At 33.4% G+C, this 24,527-nt stretch overlaps 1 protein-coding gene across 3 annotated transcripts in view; it reads right to left on the bottom strand.

Annotated features, from left to right (window-relative positions):
• The window catches only part of LOC111625970 (dipeptidyl peptidase 4-like), a 251,743-nt gene that overhangs the window by 216,758 nt on the left and 10,458 nt on the right, over positions 1-24,527 (bottom strand). Inside the window, exon 1 of one of the 3 annotated variants that reach the window (XM_023369231.1) lies at positions 6,468-6,764. The exons of the other annotated variants lie outside the window; for them this stretch is intronic. Within the exon in view, the coding sequence (XP_023224999.1) occupies positions 6,468-6,527 (60 nt within the window). The 5' untranslated portion in view covers positions 6,528-6,764. Of the gene's footprint in view, positions 1-6,467; positions 6,765-24,527 lie in introns of those variants that run through there. 3 annotated transcript variants of the gene reach the window in all.

Genomic DNA, 24,527 nt, shown 5'->3' on the forward strand with positions numbered 1-24,527 from the left:
AAAAAAAATTATTAACTTTTCTCCATCAGATGACTGTAATGTGGAAGTTTCGTGCCTTTTAAGGGCTTACAGACACGACTTCTAAATTACTTTTGGGACGTTTTTGTGACATTAATAGCGCCCATTAGTCACGTGATTGTCCTGTCGTCTTATCCAAGCGGATAAGTTTTACAGAAAACTTAAAAATTATTATTATTTTTCCGATAATTCTACCTTTATTGATCTTTATATATATAAGCGGAATATAAAGTTTCATTAGGTAGAGCACAATCCCAGTGGCAACATATCTGTGTAATCTCTGATGCAGTTTAAAACATGACTTAAATGACGAACGTCGGCTCATAAAAATTCCAAATATCTTTTGCCACCGTTTTATTATTCCAGTTAAAAGCTGCTCATTTCACTTTAAGAAGAGAATTTAAATTTTTTCTTTTTTCTTAACCTGTCCATTATAGTTTTAGGAGATGTTTGTTTTCATTACTAAGAGAATTGCTACGTTTAAATAAGTACAGTTGATCGCGTGATGCCCACCTTCTCTTATGATATTTGTGGAGATCGTATCGACTGTTGTAACCAGGTGACTAGACAGCATCCAGTTCACGAAGGCCATGTGACTCTGCAAGAGTCATTACTGCCACGTGAACACTTGAGTGCACAGCCATTTCTGTCGCGATAGTTTGTTGATTTTTACACACCCATAACCGTTAGTTATGGGTCTGTAAAAAAACGATCACGATTGATCCTAACGATCGCGTGATTAAAGGTGTCAAGAGAATGATCACGCGACCGAACCAAAAAAAAAAAAAAAAGAAAAACATCAACCTAAGTTCAGTTAGAGATCTTTCATATTTTTTTTTATAAAATAAAAATCGTTATTAAATATTTCGTAATAAAAATAATAATAATAAATTCGGTAAAAGGTCGCATTTTATTTTCCTTAACATAAAGAAAACCAAAGATGTAAATCTTGTAGCAACGTCAAAAGATATTTCTTGCATGCAAGATTGTAAAACATATCCCTATCATACGACTAAAGAAGTATGATCGTACATCATACATCACGATAGTAAATCTATGAGAAGAGAGAGCTATGCAATACTTCATACAAATAACACGAAATCTTTTAACTGTCTCAATAAAAATTGCCAACTTGAATTATGATACGATGCCTAACTTTGACTGAAATGTCGTAAAATCGACTGCTATGAATATTTGTTGACCATCAACTGAAAGTTTTTATTCTACCTAAACGATAACGGTAAATATTGATTCATACAGAAACGTTTTGCCATCAAAAATACAGAAAGAGCGTGTCTTGCTTCTTATTTATCGAATGCATCCCACGCTTTCTGTCCAGCATTTTGCATTGTCCTACTCGATCTTGACATTCCTCGCCCTTCATCCGTTCTTCCTTTATTTTCGTCATAAATCACCAATTTGTGTCCTTGTCACTCCATCATTCCCATCACATTGTCTGTCTATCTGTTCCTCCTCCATTTTCGACGGTCATCAATCTGTATTCTTTCTTTTGCTCTTACCTTAACATTTTTCATTAATTTATATCACTGTCCTTTCGAGTTAATCTTTATCAAGAGAAATACTCTCTGCTTTTTCCTATAAGCATTAAACAATATATATATATATATCCTAATTTAAACCGAGTTTTCTCCTTTAAAAACCTCCTAGAAATCTTACTAGACGATTCAATTGCCACTATCATTAACAAAATTAAATCTAATGTTAACGATTACTCCAGCGAAATAGGCCAATATTACCTGTAATCTAAAAATAGAAAAAAAGCTTGTAAGTAGATATGCAAGCCTCAATGATGTATGCAAATATATTCCTCCTTTCTAGCTGAGACAACAACTTTTGTTTGGAAAGATTCTTCTGCATTAGTTTGGTTGATGCAACCATTTGCGGTCGAGTTAAAAAAAAAGGAAACCATTTTCCCCAAAGGGAATTTTCTCTGATGAATTCTGCTTCCGTCAGAGATAGTATACGATTTATTTCGGCGAATAGAGAGTTAAGTCGTGGTTTCTAGAAATATTTTTATACACGGAGAATTGTTATTCATTACAACTTTCGATCCTCCAAGCCGGATAACCATAAGGATAAAGGAACAGATTGCGATTGAAGAAAGCCACAAGTTCAATGTTAGAGGGTATAGAAATCGAGAATAAATTCCTATCAAAAGCTGTAATCGATGATGCCAAAGAAAATCCACTTTATTCCAGCGACAATAGAAGGTCCAGTTAGATCGAAGTTGCCCAACTATATCACCCACCAAGCGTAAACAATAGTAAAACTTATCACTGACCCATCTCTTCTAGCAACCCCCAGCTCCCATTATCTATCGTGCTAGAGACCTAATATCTATCCACCCGTAAGACCCTATCCAACCTCCAGATTCTCGCTAACCTGTTATCTGTCCGGCATTCCTTCCAACTGTTTCCTTCAGCCATGTTTCTTCTTAAGCATGTCTTTCTTTCCAACGTCACTCTATTCCGTCTTCACTAGTGTATTACATCCGATTCCGTCCTTGTCACAGTCATCCGCCCCTTTCCAGGGGATTCTTTCTTTCGATTGATGCTTCATTTTCTCTGCACTAGTTCCAAATACAGTTGAAAAGAAGAAAGATTGAAGTTTGGTAGCACGCTGAAAAGACCTTTTCCAATTCAATACCTTCGCTATCGTTTCTCGAAAGAAGGAAAGAAAAAACACCAAACCAGCATTAAACTTCTAAAAAACAACGGTGAGATTGGGTTAAATATAACATCTTCTCTCTACTTTTTCTTTAAATTTCGGTAAACCTGTTGTACGGGGAGAGATTCTTCTCTTTTATACTACTGTCACACAGTGCGAGTTGTAAAGAGGCGTTAAAGCAGTCTGAAGATACATACGAAAGTTGACAATGGGAATGTGTAAAGACGGACTTTAGCACAACAGACAGATTACAGAGATTGGAAACAAACCGACAATAGCTAAACTTGCAGCACTATTCAGTGAGTTGAAAGGGCTTTGCAAAAGCGTGAAGGATGAAAACGTTTGGTGCAAATCGCGATTGCAAGGAGACACCTGACGAACTGAATTCCACACGTCAAGGATTGTCAATGTCCCGAGGTAAATGTATTGTCCTGCAGCCAATCGTCAAGGAAATGAAAGATTGCAGAGAATCTCTCCCATTGCAGATAAGTGATGGAACAGCGTTTAATGATTTCTCTTATCTAGTATTAAGAAAGATAATGGATGATAAAGCAATTGTAATTGAGAAGCAAACCGCGTAATTACAACTGCAGGCCTCCCCTATGTGAATCCAATTTTCTTTGGTGTGTTAAAAAAAAGTGGCTCTGATGTAATTACTTCCGTTCGAGTCGAAACTTGGCATTTTAAGCGACGATAGTTGTAAAGACTGCGATTAAATCACAAATAAAACATCCAATAGCGAAAAAATCCATTACGTTCCGACGCACAAGAATCTAGAGGCAACTATTTAATTTCTGAAACTTGCTCCTAGCGCGGGATGCGATCAAATCCGATTTCCCATTCTATGATATAATTTATCATTTGTATTCAGAAAAGGTAGAGAGGGGGAGAAAGCAAGGAGAAAATCCATGCACGGAATCGTGTTACCCACAATAGAAAGTCTGCAGAATGTGTCATGGATTGAACCGAGCATCGATCATAGCATCCATTTCTACAAGCTTCCGATTGAAAAAAGTCACTTCTTTCCCTCTTAAGACTTATATCTCCATATGGAATTGGAAGTTGCACAGTGGTGTGGTTTCTGTAACACAATTTTTTTGCCTGATCTGATACTGTAAAGCAAATCAGGTTTGTGCTATCTGATCTCCAACTGCATTTCTTCTCAGGTGAACAAACTCAAGGAAACTGTGACATTTGACAGATGGGTAACGTTCGCCCTGTCTTTCCACGTGCAGTTGCAGGCCTTTTTCAAATCATTCCGTTGTCGAAATACGATCCTTCTTCTAATGTTCTTCTAGAGGCGATTCGCTTCGCAGTCTCTTCAGCCATAAACAACCTTGATGTTTCTAGAATATTTTTAACGACCGAAAGAGACGAAGCGTTCTTTGCTCGCAACCATTCTTAAGGCAAGTAATTACAGGCAGTTCTCGTATTACACTCTAATTTTTATGCTTCTCCGGTTCTTATTTTCGTTTCTTCCATCCATTCATACAGTTATCAAAGTAGGAAAGAAGTATAATGCACAGATCGAAGCCGAATAATACAAGTTCTAGAAGCGAGTTCCAAATATGTGATTATAAGAAAGAAAAAATACGTAGCAGCTAGTGAAAAGCTTACGACTTCTACAATAGCGATACAACATCTTCTATTGAAACAGGAGTGAAAAATATTTCTTTTAAATTTCATTGCGAGTGTGGAAAAAAAATACATTTTGCTTAATATATAAAAGCGAACGCGATGTATGCGAGAAAGAAGAACGTATTGAAACGTTACTCGAAAAATTACATCATAAAAGTTGCAAAGAAAGAATAATATGAAAGTATATGGACAAAAAATAGGATTATTGTTATTTTCAGATTGAACATTCCTGCAAGAAAATGCGCACAAAGGATCACTTTCTACAAATGTAAACAAAGTAGCATAGGCAAAAATAGCACTCGGGCAACATTTTATGAATGACAAACACAAACAATTCATTTATTTTTGTTCACGGTCATTCGCACATATAAAAAACATTAAAACTTCTAAAGTTTTACTGCGCCGGAAACGTACAATTAAACATTAATTCATTAAGTAATCTAGATTAAAGAGAAAGAATAGTATTCCAATAAGAGTAAACAGAATAACATATAAGACAAATAAAAAAAAAGAGAGAGAGAGACTTATTTGGTTTGACGTGGTAGGAGAATCCTCAAAAGATGGAAGCGAATTGTCGTTCCCAGTGGTTCTGTCAGAATTTGTTTTCCAAGTCGATAAAACTAATTAAATGACGAGAATAAAGAGAAAGTTCCCTTGGGATATATATATAGATAGATAGATATATTAGTCGAGGTTCCTTCCAAAAAGTTGACTACGTAGAAAACAGTGAAAGGCCAAATTGTCGGTGGGTAATTGCCACCTAATGGAAAGTAATATCGGTATAAATTGAATGTCTGCTCTGCAGGAAAGTTAGGTAAAGTTCCTCTTCATTTCCTCTGTTTAATGTACCTGAACAAAGACGTCCAGTAATGGTTACAACGCGTGCAAGAGCCATTCGACGCTACTTCTTAATGGGACATCTCTAACAATACAGAAATATTCTATTCTGCACCAGGCATCGACACACACACACACCGCCGAATTACTTCCACTTCTTCAAAACGTTGCTTCGATATATAGGTAGGCCATAAAAGTGCACTTTGCCATCCACGAAAACGGTCCGACGACGCAACCGGAACACTTAGAACAGTTGGAAAGGAAGGAGAGAGTCTCAACCGAACATGAAACACCTAATAAACCATAGAGAGACCGATAGAAAAAAAAAGAGATAATAAATTGGTTTGCCGAAGTTCAGTCACGCAAGAGGTTAGCCTTATCCCCCAGGACTCTATGTTGTGATCAATAAGGCATAGGCTGTAAAGTCCGAACTTCTAATTATCATCTCACCTGTAACTCCATCTGCACACGTTTGTCATCGTCGTGCATTCCAAACAGTATATGGTTAATTAAGGCGAAGCGAACGGTGCGAAAACATCCTCTGAATGCAATCAAACATTAAACAAGCAATTGTATTGATCTGTATCAGTTGATCAACTAAACCTTCATTTTAACCAAGTTGAAGTTTCCGCAGTCGTAACTTCTAATGATGTCTGATGCGGAGAATAAACTACAATTACCACTACAGACTGCGCATTATTTATTTTAATAAATCATCCGATGCATCCGAGTATCGAGCGCACATCTTGCTTAACATCTTTCCTCACTTACGTACTTATCCAATCCGAATTCTTCACGAAATTCTTAATCAAATCAATAAAATCCGCAGATCGTTACGTAAAACCTAGTCAAAACTTTGGTCATTTTCTTTTTTTTTCCAGACCCAAAGGCTATTTTCCGGGGCGCGTAGAGCCAACACCTCCGAGTAATCCTAAATATTATTGTAAGAGAGACGTTAAAACAGTAGAAGATGTTAAAACGGCGGAAGTTTATCTATTTTTAAAGAGAGTTTTGGCGTCTTTTTGTATAAACAGATAGCAGGAGCGTGATAAAAAAAAATGTCTAGTGCTAAGAGTGAGCAGATGTCGAACTGGGTTTGAATGAATGAATGCTTGATTAAGGGTAACAATTTCCGAATCAATAAGCCCCACCTGTAGCCGGGGAGAAGAGAAAACATCGAACACACCTGTAGCTAAATCCACAAACGCAGTTCCTCAACAGATGAAGGCGAGCGGCTACAACTTTGCTTATCTTATCGATACCTGATACGCAACTGGTTGACTTACCTCTTTCGCTGGAGACGGTTGGGGCGGTGGAAGTTTTGACTGTTTCTTACCAGCAGTCATGATCTGATCCTCCGGCCCGCACCTCTCACATTCCGTCCCTTTATCCGACTCCAGACTGCACAGTACGAAAAAAAAGTCACAGACCCAAAGAACTAGTCACTGAATGTGACACCGACATACAGCGATGCTGCTGATGTTGCGTGCGTAAGCCTGGCGATTGATGCCCTCCTCCTCCCGAATATTCTCTACTGTTCGCATCGACGTCATTATAGAAGAAGGATAGAGGGACATATAGTGCTGCCAGCTGGTGGAAAGACGGCCAACTACTTCCGATCGATCCCTCCTTTTATGTGTAAACACTGGTTTATACTATTCACACATCGATTGAAGAAATTTCGCAGATGTTTTCAAAGTTAGCGTATTAAAGGCTTAAATTATTAAACCTAACTTCCTTCCTAGGTAAGGCACCTTTTTTTAAAAATTCATTTATTAGACCGAAAAATTTACATCTGAAGCAACACGTAGGATAACTTCTATCGTTAATCTGTTTATTGTTGATTAGATGTTTACCAGACGCCAAAAGTTAATTCGATAATGCTTATAAAACATTGTTCTTCTTCCTCTTCCTCTCCAATCGCATATCCGCGCTTAGTTTCCGATCCGTTGTTTACCTTTATTCTATTATTGTGTATAATTTTGAACGGGGGAGGATTTTGATTGATGTTATCAATATTTTCCGGACCAACTACTCGGTTACGTGTTCGTGACGTAAATACTTATACATCACGAAGGTCGCAAGCTTAATGGTTTCTCCGTCTTATATTTGCCAGCTTTATCTATGCTTGGTGCATCCAGTGCAGTCAATAAGATGTCGGAAAATCGTTTATTGTCCGAAAACAAGCGAGAGTAGAGATAAAGAGAGAAGGCATCATAACCTTTGACAATATGGTACGACTACTGGATGGAAATGCCAAAGACATTCTAGGAAATGGTCATTGGAATGTGACTATTAACTGTGCATTTTTTTGTGTGTTTCCTCATCTAAACGCTCTTTCTTTCTATGGGAATCTGTGAATAGTTTATGAGGTGTTTCCTATATATTGCCTATATCAATCGGCAAGATTATACGGATGTAATCGAGGTTATTGCTTCTTCGATAATTTAACATTAATGAAGACGTGGAACGTTTTGGAATAAAAATAGGATAGATGTTACTGTAGGAAGAATATAGAAATGGAGAAAAAGAAACTGTTGAACGATTCACCTAACATATCGAATAGATAACGAGATAAAACTCTCAGCGCATTAAACATCGGCGCAAACAATCAATTTTTCAAACAGGGTGCCTCGGGGGGACATTTGTGCACGGAATTTGTTACAAAGGCTGTTTGCATATTCATCTCTTTAAAGGAGAGAAAGTGATTACGCTAAACATCAGCGGATCCTGAGTGATAAAGTAAGTAAATAGGAGAAGGGTTTAAGCCAACTGGCAATTTGCACGATAAAAAAAAAATGGTAGACGTCACCTGATGAGAAACACCATTGACTGGGTCTATTCAATTAGAATGGTTGGCTATCGCCCTGGTAGAAATGCCGGCTGTCAGTCAGATCTCTAAATCTCTGCCTCAGATCGTAGCACGTCAATAAGGGGGCGCCAGAAAGGCGTCGCCAGCTCTCGGCTTTAGTAAGACGCTCAATTTGTTGGTGAGAGCCAAGCGAGGGTGGAGGGGGTGGCCAATCTTTGTTTGCCCATAATAATTCTGTTGGGTTTTGGACGGATGAAAAGAGCCATAGCTTTAAATCGCGCCCATTCCCAATCAATCGAACAGTTTACTAAGGTTTTCCACTTCATCCCACCCGGATATAATGGCCTTATATGCCATTTTGCAATTATTCCCGGGATCGATGGCGAGCCGAATGTAACACACTAGCAAAAATATCTCTGTCTCTTCCTCTTCCTTTAATTTGATTACAATTGTGCCGTTTCTCGAATGGAAAAGTATTTAGGGATTTACATAACCTATACGTGGAGAAACTTGCTAGAATTTTTCAGTTTTTCAACAACAATCCTTACCGAAATATATTTTTAAAAAAGATTTTTATTCGATTTTTATCAGGTAAACAATTTGTTTAATTCTATTTTATTAATTTTCTTCACATCTAAAGGGACTTACGCGAGTGTAAACACTTTTAATAATTTAATTTAATAAATGAACAATATAAATCGTAATTATTTTAGTAAATTTAACAGAAATCATTATTAAATTTTTGTGAAAAAATTGGCGGAAAATTTCTAATTTTTCAGACGAACAAAATTGAAATTAAAAGGAAAACTTAAAAGATTTACTTTGTTTTGAATGAGAAATTTTAAATTTAAAAGTTTTAGGAGAATATTAAAGATAGCAGAGAATTTGTAAGGTGTAAAAGTTTTCAAGTAAAATGGCATATCAACACCCTGGCAAGAAGTTCTCTCCTAATATACAGAACTAATACGGAACTCGAGTCATTCAGTATAGTAATAAAAAACAAAAAAAAGTGGAGGAGACGAAAAAGCAGCTATAACTCGGATCAGTATCACTTCAGCACTCCTAAAATTACCAGAAGTCTCTGGCGGATCCACATTTTCCGACCAATCGGAAAGGAGAATCCCGCAGGGAAGCCAGTTTACAGGGAAACGACTAGCTTCCATTACGAAAACCGCGAACAAGACGCTGTCTGTCAACAACCACTGTCAAACATTTTATTCATATGTGTCGAGAAAGTTTTTCTCTTTAAAGCTTTTCTTTAAAATCGATCGGAAATATCCCGAATAAACGAATAAGCATTGCAAATGAGATTCAATTGTAGCGTGTCTAATTTCTTTGCTCCTGCCCACTTCTGATGACATCCGGTGACTTCGGAAGGTTCTTTAAAAATAGCAGAAAATCTTATTTTTAATTTTAAAAACTAAAGTATCTAATTTGTACCATATCTTGTTATGTTAATCGCTCCGTTGGTGGTCGAGTGGACCACCCGGGTTACTATTGTAAGCAAAGGGTTCCTCTTTAAGTCCAGATGTCGTCATCTGTTATAAAGTCGTCGATACCGATTCTGACAGCATAAACAATGTTAAATAGGAAGGAACAGGTTGGATGGAAGCGTTGTAAATGCGTGAGAATGTTTAGAATGGAGGCGAAGTATACGGAGAGGCTCGATAGACCTCCATCTTGCAAGAAATCAATTTTTGTGAAATTTTACGAGATCCCTGGCATTACGGGGACTCTCCTGCATAAGATAGTAGTTAATCGAGTTCTTTCGCAAATTAAACGTATAAATTAAGCCAAAGATTGACTTCCATGGCTGGAAAAGTAGCATTTATGTATTCAACAATAAAGGTCGATTAAGTTGGGAAGTTCCGTTCGATACGAAACATTCGGTCGACCCGAATTAAATTTTTATGCCAAGAAAAAATGATAAAATCTATAAAAGAAGCAAATAAAACCATGTTCAGAAAACAAATATAGTGTCACTAGAAAACATATCGAAAGATAAGAATGGTATCACTCACTGTTGAGAACACCTGGATGAGTTGTATTATTTCTCTTATGGCAAGAGATAAATTTTATGAAAATTAATTAAAGTATTATATAACTAATTAATTTATAATTATATTAAAAATAGATACTAATTACACAAAAGATTGATTTTTGGAAATTTATTGCATGCGTTATTTAAACTGAGTTAAATTGACTCACGATTAGATTCAAATCAGTCGTTACAAGTCGGATTATCGACTCTAAAAATAGCAAACAATGTTAACTTTTACATCAGGTAGGAGTCATTAGAGAAATGAGATATTTTAATTGAGATGGAGAAGAGAAGATGTACAATCGGATTGGACGAAATTTGATCCTTTTTTAATTAAATGAAAACTTATAAAACAGCTTGTTTCTCCTACTCAAAACGTCTTTTTATCAATATAATCTTTGCATTTTTTAAACTTTAATGATACCAAAAATCACTTATAACTATCAAAATTAAGAAGTTCAGGATTATCCAGATAACTGTTTTTTATACCTTTTCAGAATTAAATATTATCTAGGATGATACGGATTGCCTGAGATAATTAGAAAGTTCTAAGGAAGGAAGAGATTAACAAGATAATTTAAATAATCTGGAATTTACATAAGAGAAAGAACAAAGATCTAGCCTCGAAGAAAGGTATTATAATCACTCTCTAATTCTAAAATATGAGGAGTAAAAATATAAATTATTTGCAGACTTTCAAAAACAATATTATCAATAACTGCATATTTAATTGCATAAGCAAGACGATTTTGAATGAAACATGTTTTCGTTTAAACTTCTTTCCTTCTCTCTTTAGAAGAATGTAACCTTTTTATATATATATATATATTTTTTTATTCTTTGAATTCTTCGGATGCATTCTAGTAATACACTTTCTACCGTTTGATTTTATCTTCAACACTCTTGGAGATATAAGGGTGATTCGATAGAAGTTGTCTGAATCACCCTGTATGTTAAGAAGATACATTCGATGTTATTGCTAGCGTGAAAAAAAGAAATGGACAGAGGTCACGTGGAAAGAAAATCCTACGAAACCCAAGTTTAAAACTAAAAACCACGAGATAAAAAAAGAGTAGAAAGTATCACACACTGGATGAGTTGAGATTAAGAAGTTTTCTTTGTGATGCACCAGAAAAAATAGGTACAAACGGAAAAAAGAATATGAAAGGAATTTTAGAGAAAACATTATTCTGCAATGAAGTGAAAATAATGAAAATGATGTTGATGGTAACAGATAACTTAGTCCTAGAAAAATGTTATAATCTCTGTAACAGATAACAAATTGCAATTGTTTAAAAGTAAAAGGTAAGAAAATGTTAGTGAAATTAATGAAAAAAATAATAAAATCTACTATTTAAATACATTTAAAGCAAATAAAATAGAAAAATATGTTAAATAAATTCAAAATTCGAATTTATTCAGAGATGCTGAATAGAATAGAAAGTGAACAGAGCGCTGTACTTGAACAGTAATTGTATTGTTTATAAATATTTTGCTGCTGAAATTCTGATGCTTTTATCTTTAAATTCTTTTAGAATTTTTAAATTAATTATTCAATACATAAATTTAAAGTCAAAATGATCTCTCTGATTTCTGATTAAGTTGTCCGATTTTATAGTGTCAAATATTAGCATAGGCAAGATCATTAAAACAAGTGCGACCATAATCTCATAATACGTGACTTAAGGTACACACTAGGAAAATACTAAAATAAGGAAGATAATACTGGATTATCTCAAACGGTAGTATTGGGCAACCGAAACAGATTCCAATAGATAATAGGCGGCTTACAGCCAGATAGCTATAAAAGTACTGTTGGGGTGCTGAGAAATTGGTGATTTAAGGCACCATTAAGGCGATCCCTAGAAAATCACGATTTTTAATCCCATCTCGACTAGATATTTGCTTTACTCGGGGATTACAATAAGGATTTGCTGTTAGGACAAGCGTGCAGTGATTGAAGTTTGTGGAATTACCCATAAATGAAATGGATGAATACATAATAATATTTATTCCATGTTAGATTTCAACTATTAGAAAACTAGAGAAAGTATTTTTGAAATATTTTTTTTAACAAGGATTTAGTAGAATGACACCATTGGGATAGTTTAGTAGCTCGTTTGGGCGTATATAGATGGAAGAGCGGAAAGATAAAATAGAAAGATCTAACGTTACGAGAAGCGAATGATTCAAGTATTAAAGTCTGATGTGAAAAATTAAAAATAGAAGAAGTACTCAAAGTGATTATGGACATTGCAAATTTATTTTGCACTGCAAAAAGTAATGCAAAAAGTAAAAGGTGTGCGCTTAATCATAGATGATCTCGATGGCACAAAAGATTGAAAATTTAAGTTTTCATGATCATAAAGGAATAAAATTGAAAGAAGAAGAAAAAAAAAAGGAAATTAAAATCTTTTAACAAAAACGGTTTTACCTTCAAAATTTATTACACAAAATATACTTTAAAAACAAGATTATCCATGTTAGATAGTAAATTTCTACCAGAGATTACCTTACTAAATAATAATGATTGCTGATGTTTAATGTTCTTTCCATAATAAAACAAATCGGACGTCAGATTTTTAAATTACATTTTAAGTTAGATTAGCTTCGAAAAAGAAATATAAAGAAAAAGAAAAGAAAAAATTAAGGATGAAAATAAGTAATGTTAATATAATGAGAGAAACAAAAGGAAAAAAGGTACAACTTTATAATTGAAATTTTCTTAAAAGAAAAAAGTCACTCCAAACATCTTTCGTAATCAATCAAGAATATTACTTAAAATGAAAATGAATTTGTAGCGCAGATTTTAAAAAAATATAATAAGAGAAATTTCTTTTTAAATCTCTTCCCGAATAAAATTTTTAAATGTAATAAATGTAAACTAAACCGTGTTTTAAAATTAGAATACAAAGGGGGGAAAAAAGAACAGAGTTATATATATATAATTCGCATTTTGATAGAGTGAAACCAATTCAAAGAAAGATGTTGAGAAGCGGTCCTTCAAGCAATAAAACAGTCATAATACGAACACAGTTTTAGCTCTTGTCTTAAAAGATGAATAACAACTGCTACTTTGATCTTTCTTTCTGACTTCCATAAAAATTTCCATGTCTTTATCGTACTCTTATCTAAAATTAGATAAATTTATTTCGCTTTGTGTTAGAATATTTTACAACATCGATCTGTGGCTCGCTTTCTTTCTTACCTTCTATCAAGTTTAAAATTTAAAATATCCTGTATGTACTTCAACAAATATATACTTGATAATCCGGCACGTCTACCATTATGATTTTGTTTTTTAATTGTATACAGTAGACTTGCAACATTAAATTTAACACAGAATTAAACTTACAGTTAGTATTATCATTGTAATAACTTTACAATAATATCAGTACAGAAGGCAACGAGTCATATCAGCATTACCTTAACGCAAGCCTGTACGCGCTCAGTAATCCGTCATTATCGCTAATCTGAGTAAAGAATGGCCGGTTTATCGAGTGTATGGTGTATATCGTTTTCTGTGATCGTAAATTTGTAAAGTTTTAATGACTTGACATTGAGATAAATTTCAAAGTACTGTATGTCATAGACGAATGAATGAAACTGATAAAATATTACTTTCTACATTTGTAATGAAGAGAAAAAAAAGAACAGTTATAAATAATAGTTTCGTAGATAACGTCGTTTTGGAAAATAATTACGATAAATTTTTTAGAAACTAATTTATGAAGAGTTGATAAATACAATGACTCCACTAAGAGTTTATTTGTCTTGGGATTACTTATATCTATCGGAGTATTACTTACTAGTTGGGATTTTTCTTGCTGGTACACTAAAAATAATTAAAATGACATTACCCCGAGACAGAAAACAGAAAACAAACCTCAAAAGTAAATTCCCTGTAGGATGATCTCTTACAGAAATTCGACATGATAAGATCAATGAACTGGCACTCTCCATTGTCATTTATCACAGAAGACGCAATCAATGATAATTTCTTGTCTCAGTATTGCCAGAACATCATTAAAATATAATTTTCGACGGATCCATTAAATACTTCCGGAGACGATCGCCTTTTAATATTAAGAGAAGAAGGTAATTCCTATAATGATGCGACGAAAATGGCAGTTATGAAGAGTCACAATAATATAGGGCTACTTTTCTCTTCTTATATTCAAAATTTATTAAAAGCAGATCGATGAAGATGATCCGTTTCAAATCCCCTTAAGAAATATTCATTTATAGAATATTTTTCATCTTAACTAATATATTTCTTTCCACGCATTATGACCACCAAAGGCGATAATTTTTTTTCTCTCTCTCCTCTCTTTTTTTCTCTCTCCATCCTCCGACATTTTCGATAATTACATGATTACATCTAACATCAGATGCTCTACAAGAAATGTCCATTATATCGTTGTTTAATATAAGTTTTCCCTTTTTATAACACGTTTACATATGTTTCAATGCGGTGATAAACTTTAAAAATTGATATAAGACTTTTTAATAAGAGAAAAGGCTTCCTTCAATTAATAATTGATGTTTTCCCCCCTTATCCCCTTATCTTTAATTATTTTCTTATTAATAATTTCGAAATAGAAAAGTAGATAAATAATGCTTTTTTTTTTCTTTTTAAGTATTAAATGCATGGGATCTTTTTTAATCTTCTACAGAATAATATTGATGTTCTGTGTCTATTGAATCTTCATTTTTTTTAAGTTATTTGCATCTGTTTACTTTGATAGATTAATTTATTGAATGTTTTATGTACACATTCGGTAAATGGAAATCTAAATTTTTTCATTCTTTCGTTAAAAACAAAAATTATTTATCGTATGAAGTGGGTTATGGATTTGGGTAATTGAAATGATATATAAATTACAATCAGTTTCGAAGTTTAACGCTGAATTACTGCAATCTAAGCCAGGTAAGTCATTTGATTATATAAGATTATCATATTCCAGATTCAAAATATATTAATCTCATTAATTATTTTACTCATTAGACGTAACTAATGCTAATTATAAGGTCTTAACCATTATTTATGAAAAGTAATCCATTCATTTTTAACTAGTTATGTTCAAGTAAACAGCTTATTAAATAATAATACATTATGCTACTTATATATAAAACGAAATTGGTAAGGAACCAAGAGAAAAAAAAAGGAAATTTGAATAAGAATCTAGTCCAGAATGAAGTTACCTGCATGCGAAACTTAACGACTTAGATTTTTATCTATTGGTAATATACCTGAAAGAAAACACTTTCTATCAAATTAACCATTTGAAGAAGTCATTATACTTATCACAGGCAAAGCCCGAACTCATTACAGACCTACATTAAGTGAGAAAGCGGGAGAAGGAGAAGAAAAATGATCTTGATTATCTTATAGCAACTACTTATTGGCAGCGCCATTATTACGATTCCGTTAGAGGGACACAAAATGGAAGAGCGTGGATGTGAAATATATTTGCACATGTGTTGCGATACAACATGCACCAACACTACGCTCCATCAATATTACTCACGTACGGATAATGCACCCAAACGTGAATCTATCACGTACACCGTTGATGGCATGTCTGTGGCACCCCTAACGCGATTTCAACTACTTCTCTTATATCCTATGGGGATAGAGACATCGTTAGCGTTATTTATAGCTGAGTGCCGTTACTTCTACGTAATTAATTATACGTGACTACTTTGTTCAAAGTAGCGGATCGGTCCAATCAATCCGGACTCAAATCCTAGTTATAAATTACCAGGATCCGTATGTCTAAACGAATGATGAATACAACGCGTATAAGAACTAACTTAGCTTGACACATATCATTTGCCACGCAGAGTCGATTACTTAACTCGCTGGAACATTCCATCCGACAGTTGCAGTTCTATTGAAGAACTACACTTCAACTGACCTCGGTCGATAGGTCTTTACTAAGATCCGGCCCGCCCAGAACTTGTTCGACCACAGTGTACCGTCCCGATTCTGTACCAACGTGTTAATGTGGACCCCCACAGTCGAGACATTGTCACAGTCACTAACAGATGGTTCTGTCACATGCGCCAACCGCCATCTCTCAGGTATGTTTACGATAAAGCCATCTTTAATGGATTCTCGCGTAATTTTGTTTAGAAGACGCTTCCAAATATGTTTTTTTAAGTATTAAAGGATAACTATTTTTAAATTGCAACCATACATCACGAGAGTAACGTGACTTATGGATTAGAGAGAAGAGAAAAAAAACATATATATAAACTAGCCAACAGATGGGAAAGACGTAAACAAATCGTATTATTATCTGTGATGTGCAAGTTTTAAACATTTGCAGGCGTTAATATCGCGGTGAGAGCGAGTTTAGAAAGAAAATAGTGAATGAATAAAACAATTTGTCACTGCTAATATATCCTTGCTTTCCTGTTATTCACGCACGGTGTGTTTCTGGCTGATGTCATTACACGAATTTATTTCTTCAGTTAACTATCAGAGAGTAATGAGACGTACATTTTCGCATATATCACCAGGTTTTCTTGCTTGTATAATGCAACAACAGGTATTATTTTATTTGGGTAAAGAAACCGGAGACTTCAATTTCTAAGAATGTTTCGAAATCTGATTCTTCTCTTCCGTTCCATTCGACATGACAGACGAGAGAAGTCGGATTGGTTTCAGACTCCTAAACAATCTTTCTCTAAATCTCCTCTTACGTCATCTGAAACAAACCGATAATTAGGAGAAGAAAGAAAAGATTTCTTGTGTTTTCAATTTTCCTGCTGCGCTTTTTTTATGATAATCTGCTAAGACTCCAAGCTTATTTCGAATTATCCTTCTGTTTTTCGCTAAGTAGAAGAAAAATAAATCACCACTATCTTCCGTATTGCAGCTATGTTTATAAATATATATGTATTATTGATAGTTTCGAATAGGATAGATAAAAATTCTCTCACGTGTTTTGCACAGATATCGAAGATACGACTATAAAAAATCGAACGCCAGAAGGTGTTATTGTTTGCACATCTGTCTCGAAGGCGCAACAGACATCGTCGCAGCCGTAACAATATCGACGTGTGGACAAAAGTATCGATAATTTTAATTACGACGGAATGACCTATTCTTCATTTGCCAGATTTACGGATTTAGTAAGGAGATCTGCAGTAATTTACCATCTACCTGCTAAAGCTGTTTTATGACCCAAGCGGAGTATTAAGCGGAAGGTAGGTCAGCTAGATAACATCTCAAACAAGATGGCTATCGTACCAAATCCTATATCGTCCTCAAAATTGGAATTTAAACCGGTAAATCCCGATAGGTTTACACTGGTTTCCTTATATTCAGTTGGCGTATCTTCGGCGCTCTAACCGCTAGTGAAATCAGGCGAGTGTATACACTCGAATCAATAATGAAAGCTTTAACTGTGAGAACTGTAAAAGCTGTGGTCGGTACAAGACATTCGGCTTCGTATCAGAAATGATATACGATCCGAACCGAAAAAAACAACGGGTGTCTTGTATAACGGACAAAAGATCGAGAGAAATCTTTTTCCATTGTTTTTAAAAGTCTTCTATCTGTACGAGATAGCGCTTTTCCGTTTTACGAATTCACGTACAGGTTCGTGACACTTACACACATTACACTCGACGAACGTGACGTGTTTACAAATACACATCTTAGCTGCATCGTCGTACATCAAGTCAGCATTTGAAAAGAACTAGTCCTTTTCATAAGCAAAATTGAAGTTCTGGTCACGGTGTTAGGCAGCTATTATTTCCTGGCCTGGCTATCGACACTTCTTTCTACACCTTGAATCTGAACTTTGGACGTTTTTAAATCGCAAAATAGATCGAATGATTTCGCAACTGTAAGCAGTGGTAGAATAACAGTCTCTGGAGTCGACTAAGGATCGTTTACACGACAGGCAGAGCTTGCAGTTGAGAAACAATTGGGACGAAAGACAAATTCCATTTAGAAGAATTGTCATGGGAATAGATCTGACTCTACAAAAGTAGTAAATAACATCGTAACGGTTTCCTTTGTCGTGCAGATTTCGCAATGTGGCGCCTTACATGAGTACTAGAATATGACACTAGCAACGCTCTTTCTATACGTCACAATAGTATTCCCTCCTTTTCTGCTTTACTTATTGATAAGAGATGTTTTAGGAGAGTTTCCTCATTCGTATAATATCTGTAATCACCCTCCGAGGGCGAATTAATGAAAGAAAAATGCGTTCTTCCCTATCTTTTCCTATAGTCGAACCGGTTTCTCTCATAATATCACTTGTTTTATTCAACAAATTTTATGGTTTCCTTCATAAAACAAGACTCCTGCCTTTTATTGTTTCAAGATATTTTGAAAACATAACAGCATTTTTACTTTCGTCATCATATAGCCCATTTAATCTACTAGAAATTATGCTAATGAAAACGTTTAACCTCTCGATATCGAGACAAAAATCCATTTTTCGAGATGGTTAAATAGTTGACACATTCAGTCTCTAGATAGAGAAGTTTCTTCGTAACTTGTCCAACTTAAATTAAAGCAGAGCAATGAATTAAACATCCCATTTCCCTTGAGGTGTAGAGATATGCTTACTACTAATTATACAGTTGGTGTCTCATTCTTACCTGCAGCATTCCAGCAAAGTACAAAGAACTGCGATAAATATCTGTACTTACATCCAATTAACGAACGTGTATAAATTTAATACTGAACTCTAACAAACTTTTTTCTTATTAGCTTCGCTATACGCGACTAATTAGAATATACCTAAGGCACATTATTTTCTATAAATGCAAATGTAAATCTGATCTTATTAGAATCATTATTAGAGAGTCTTAATTAGATAGAATTTTATAGATGTTAAATAAACAAGTTCTCTTCCATTTTCTGTTTTCTTTATGGCCAACTGATGCTTTCTGATGGTTTTCCAAAATACATATTTACTCAATTAGTGGTTAAACTTATTCTTACAATCAACCGAGAGCAACTATGTTCCTTTTTCTAAATGTTTTTATTAAAATTTAAATAAAGCCGTACGGGATTCGGTTCTCGTACTATAATTCTCGTACATACATTGGCCATTTGCCAAGATAGCATTAAAACTTCAAGATTAATGGCTCATACTCTATATACTCAAAGAGTTGAAGAAGAATAAGAATGACTGTTTACAAAGGCAATTAAGTTTCTTTCATCTGAACAATTGCATTTAAAATTTAAAAAAAGTCATAGGCCACAAAACAATTTTCTTTCTCGTAACTCACTCGATCACATTTCCTTGATTCTTTTCACAATTTAGTATAGAAAGCTTTACTTTACTAAGTACAACTTCCTAGTAAATCCCCAGCTAAATGAAAGTCAGAAACAAGGCTCAAATCTTCCTTTGTTATCGGGCCTTTAACTACTGGCCCATTATCCCTAATTACAACTTCAAACTCATTTATGAGTATTTAGGCCAAGATTGGGATTGCAGAAGATCATCTTTTGTCGTTAACTAGGATAAAGGATCTATTTTCTCTTTTCCACTCTTCTTATTTATCATAAAATATTAAAGAAATCCAATTCTTTTTTCCATGCTTTAAACTCAATAGTAATGAAAGAGTATTGCCGAAGAGTCTAAGGAGTAATCTATTTCTATTTTTTTGATGGTCGTTATTTTCGCGTGCAAAATGCTTTGCCTACATTTATGTTGTCATCTGACCAGAGAGGTCTTATCTAATAAACAATCAGCGGTGACTGGGTGTGGAGGAAATGCGACTCTTCGTCGCTTCCTAAAGGAGGCAAAGGCGTATTTTTGTTAACCCGATAGCATAGAAACTAGTGACTAAGGTCTTTTATTGAAGATGGAATGTTGCGGTCGACGATCGGATTTGCCTTCTCCTGTATCAAAGCCGAACGAATCTGCAAGACGAGAACTTGGATGAAAGAAATTATGATTCTATCCCCTTTTTTTAAAAAAAAAGAAATTGCAAAATAGATACGTAGATCCAGATGAGAAGTTTGGCTGAAAATTTTCTCTCTCTCTCTTTTTTTTTCTTTCCCTTTTTCTCTCTTTTGCTTTCTCTCTTCTCTTTCCATGTTCGCAAAAGAAAGTCTTTTCGAATGATCTTGGAAGTGTAAAAATTTTTAAATGAGATATATACCAAGGTATATCATAAAAATGCGTGGTAAAATATAAAATTTTTATTTTAAAATGTGTATAAAAATGAACCCAAGTCAAAAAAACAACGTCGTCTTACTAAAAACTTCTTTAGCTAAAAGAAAATAAAAAAGTACATAAAACTTTGTATAAAAATTTACCAAAATATACTTAAAAATAATTAATTTGCATGAAAATTATTTCAAAAATTGATTATGTAGCCTATATGTGGCATATTATCACAACATCCTGAGATAAAAGTAAAATTTATAACTCAACAGCAGAAGGAGAAAGTTAGAATCTTATTTAAAACGAAAAAGAAGAAAAGAATTCTTCCATTTTCTCAATATTTCAAAAAAAAGAAATAAAGAAAAATTGGAATTTCGAACAATTCTACATCCAAAACTGAATATTGCAATATCTCAAGATGCTTAGAAACGATGAAAATCTATACGAAGCTGTAATTTACCCAAAATAAATCGATTGATAAACTAAGTTAGCTTAGAATTGTAGCAGCTCGTAGGAAACATGACTAGAATTTCACCATTAGTAGCCAGTGGAGCGAAATCATACTCTAGGTGCAGACGTATACAATATATTGTTTGTTTATAACACAAAATAAGACGGCAACTGCATTCGATCAAATGCATTCAGTAGTATATAAGAAATGGCAAATATCGAGTATAAAAAAAATATTTCCTGAGACTTGTTTATCGGTAAGAAAAGTATTGTTAAAAAACGATCGTCGAACCAAATTTTGAAAAGAATTTTTAGCATTAATAAAGCTTCTGCATATTGTTTGGTTCGAAGACACTCTCATACAACACGTTTTATAAAAAAGATTAAACGGTCGTAAATCGAGAATTTAATATTTTATATTATATATATTGTAGAATATACAGCGGTTTCATTCATATCTAGACATATTGTGTTATTTACTTCGCCGGATATGGGTCTAATAAATATCATAAATCACAACTGAGGTATTTTTTTTTTAAATTACAAAGGCAGAATCTCATAAATAATAAGAAGAATAAGTTTATAACTGTATTTATAATACCGGCAATATGATGTGTTTTTAGAAAATAATATGTGGCCCTATATTTTTTATAAGTTAATGAGTTAATTGTGTGGTAAAAATTTAATAAAAGGCAATAAAAATAAGACGATAGAAAGGAGATTTAGTTTATTTTTATATGTAAAAAGTATATAAATTAAATCGATTTATTTAAAAATTATATCGAGAGTAGAGTAAAGTGAGAATGACATAAGACCTACAACTGACAAAAGAGCACAAAAACCCACGTCATTTCGCGAAGTACTTTACTCGGAAATAAAACCTAGAAAAGAATATCGCACAAAATGAGGATACTTTTCAAAAGAAACGATTTTGACCAAAGAATAAAAAAAGAGAAGAGCAATGTCAGACTGTAGCCTATGATAGAAAGTCTGCATAGTGGACAGGTCATTCCGAAGACAGATATCCAGCATGAAGAATATTGCCATTCAATGATACAATTCTAGAAGGATTCCAAATACTTTATCACTATTAATAAAGATCAAAAACAATAGCCAAAGTTAAGTTCACCTTTACAATATATTTCATGGTTTCATTTAGAAGTGTTGCAATTCGATCTGGAATATTCCAATCCATATCGAAAATATATTTACTAGGTTATTACGGCCAATGCATCCTGTGTCGTAAATCTGACAAGAATTGTGATAAAAGCAGGCATGCGTATTCCGTAACATAGATCTATCCCCAACGTCTACAATCTAATATCATATATCTTACTAACTTGGAAATTTACTCGGACAGCAGATTATTTCACTTTCTCACTTTCTAACTGGAATTATACAACTAGAAACGGAGTAATCGACAAAGTCCAATTGTTCCTTTTCACTATATTCTTTTCTATACAATGTGATTTTCTTCTCTATCTACTCCATGCAAATTTCTCAATAGTCTCCATATTCTTCCAAGCGTTTCTAATATACACAAAATTTCTCTCCATTTTTATATTTAACATAGTATACATAAAAAATTCTCCGTCCACTTTGCATAAACGTTACAAAAAAGGGAAATATTTTACCTGTTATATGTATTGGAAGTTGCAATAAATGTAAACTTATCAACTCGCTCAATTATAGCAAAGTTTTCTAAGTACACGAAACTAAACTGATTTTTAGTATTAATATATAATATAACTTAAGTAACTTTTATATTTATGTATGCTTTTCTACATAATTATGCTATAAATGTAACGGTATTGTAATATGTTATAATTATAATGTTGTACTGCAACTAATTATCGTAATTACGATATAATAATAACAATATATATATTAATATATACATGGAGAGTACCGCACGCAGGTGTTATCGTAAGAGAGCATCAATTTGTGCATAAAATTAAAACTTGCACATTAAAAATTCAAAATAAAAAATGTGAAATTAAATTACTTTAATACCGTTTTTACTTTATCCAAATGATAACTTTACGTTGAAATATGTAAAATTGAAGAGTTATAATATAGAAATTTATATAGTAAATTCCTTTGTATTAATATTAGACCACACGATACAATTTTCTTGCGTGTGTTATTTATATAAGATATACGTTCAATAATTTGTCTATAGCATGTAATTTCCTTACATTTGTATATGATATATATACCAAACGCAACCATAATATTTATATAATACTAGAGTATAAGTGGATGTATATGATAAATCGACACTAACACTCGAATAAAATAAATATAATACAAATCTTGCCAACTATATCCACTAATCTAGCTGATTTATTCCATTTTAATTCCGTTCTGTTTACTAGTATGCTACTAGTACATTAATGAGTAATTGCCTGTTAACGCTTCCTCATAATGCAGCCTTGTAGAGTAGGTTATTCATCAAATCCACTTCCATATAAACGTACAATTTTAGATTAGATAACGTATATTAGATACGAATTATTATTCATGAATAACATTTATGCGGATAAACCTTGGATAAACACAACTATGAATAACTCACCAGTATTACACTACAATAACCTACTTTTTTCATGCTGTAAGAAGAGACGAATCCATTCGAGTCTGAGGTGAATCTGTTATAAATGAATTATACTTTGATTCTAAAGGTTATAGATTAATAATGTCACGTATTTAGAAGTGAAATTATATGAAAATAGTCGAGCACTCTGTAAAATATTACCATGGCAACTGGCAAGTATGAAAATGTGTGAAAACCGAAATAGTAAGTTGCACGTCAACACCTGTCTCGAGTACAAAGTATTTTCATTGAAAATGTCACTAAGGCACTTCTCACTTTCAGCACTAAACCAGCTTTTCCACGTACACAAACTCACACGCATCGAGCATCATTCGCTACCCGTCAATCAATCGAATTCGACGCCTAAATAATAAAATAAAAATCCAAAAAAATAAAATAAAAATTCCAAAAAACTTTTATATAATTTTAAAACTTTCATCCGGAAGAATTAAATATGAATATTTCGTTCCCTGTATACTTATGAATATTCTAATTGTAATATTCTCTTCAGTCCAATTTTTATTCTTCATTCTTCTCTTCTTTTGTTAAGGTTTCTCAGTCAGCAGTTTTGCAATCTTTCTTAAAATTTAAATGATGTAAAATTTCTTTGCATACGAATTAAATTCTTCTTCCTTTTTTTTTCCTCTCCCCACAAATAAGCATGCATTATTAATAAACTATAGAACTATAAAGATCGTTAATATCGACTATAAAAACGTTCCAATTTAAGATTTAAAAGCCATTATACGTCTCGAAAAATGTGAAAGATCCCAATCGAGGACAAGAAAGAGAAATTGACACATTGATTACGCTCGACTTCTCAAAAATGGCACATTGCACTGAAAACATGTATCATAAAAGTTTTCAAATTAGTCATTTTTTATTTTAAAAAAATATTACAAAAGTAAAAATTTTTAAAAGTAGAAGCGTTTCATTATATTTTAAAAAGGCAAAAATCTATTCATGGATCCGAAAATTAACATTAATTAGCATTTAAACAGAGTCAAGTTGAAAGTAATTTCGGACATTAAATGTAATGTTAACTGTAAATACGTATGTTTTGTTTATTCAAACATTGCAAATTTAGTGCGATAACAATCATCTTATAATCAACTGTACTCCATTAAAAATCTAAATTATTTATGTAACAAATAAATAGCAAATTTTACTAAAACAATAAAGTAATTGCTAGTTTTAATGAATTCAACTTAATCTTCAACCACAAGAGAATATCAAGTAAGAAAATATTTCAACAATTATTGTATATTTCGTTATTAAATCTCTCAGGAGAATACCAGA

Source organism: Centruroides sculpturatus, unplaced genomic scaffold (assembly GCF_000671375.1).
Source record: "Centruroides sculpturatus isolate CEXI.00-Female unplaced genomic scaffold, Cexi_2.0 scaffold63, whole genome shotgun sequence".
NCBI classification, from domain to species: domain Eukaryota; kingdom Metazoa; phylum Arthropoda; class Arachnida; order Scorpiones; family Buthidae; genus Centruroides; species Centruroides sculpturatus.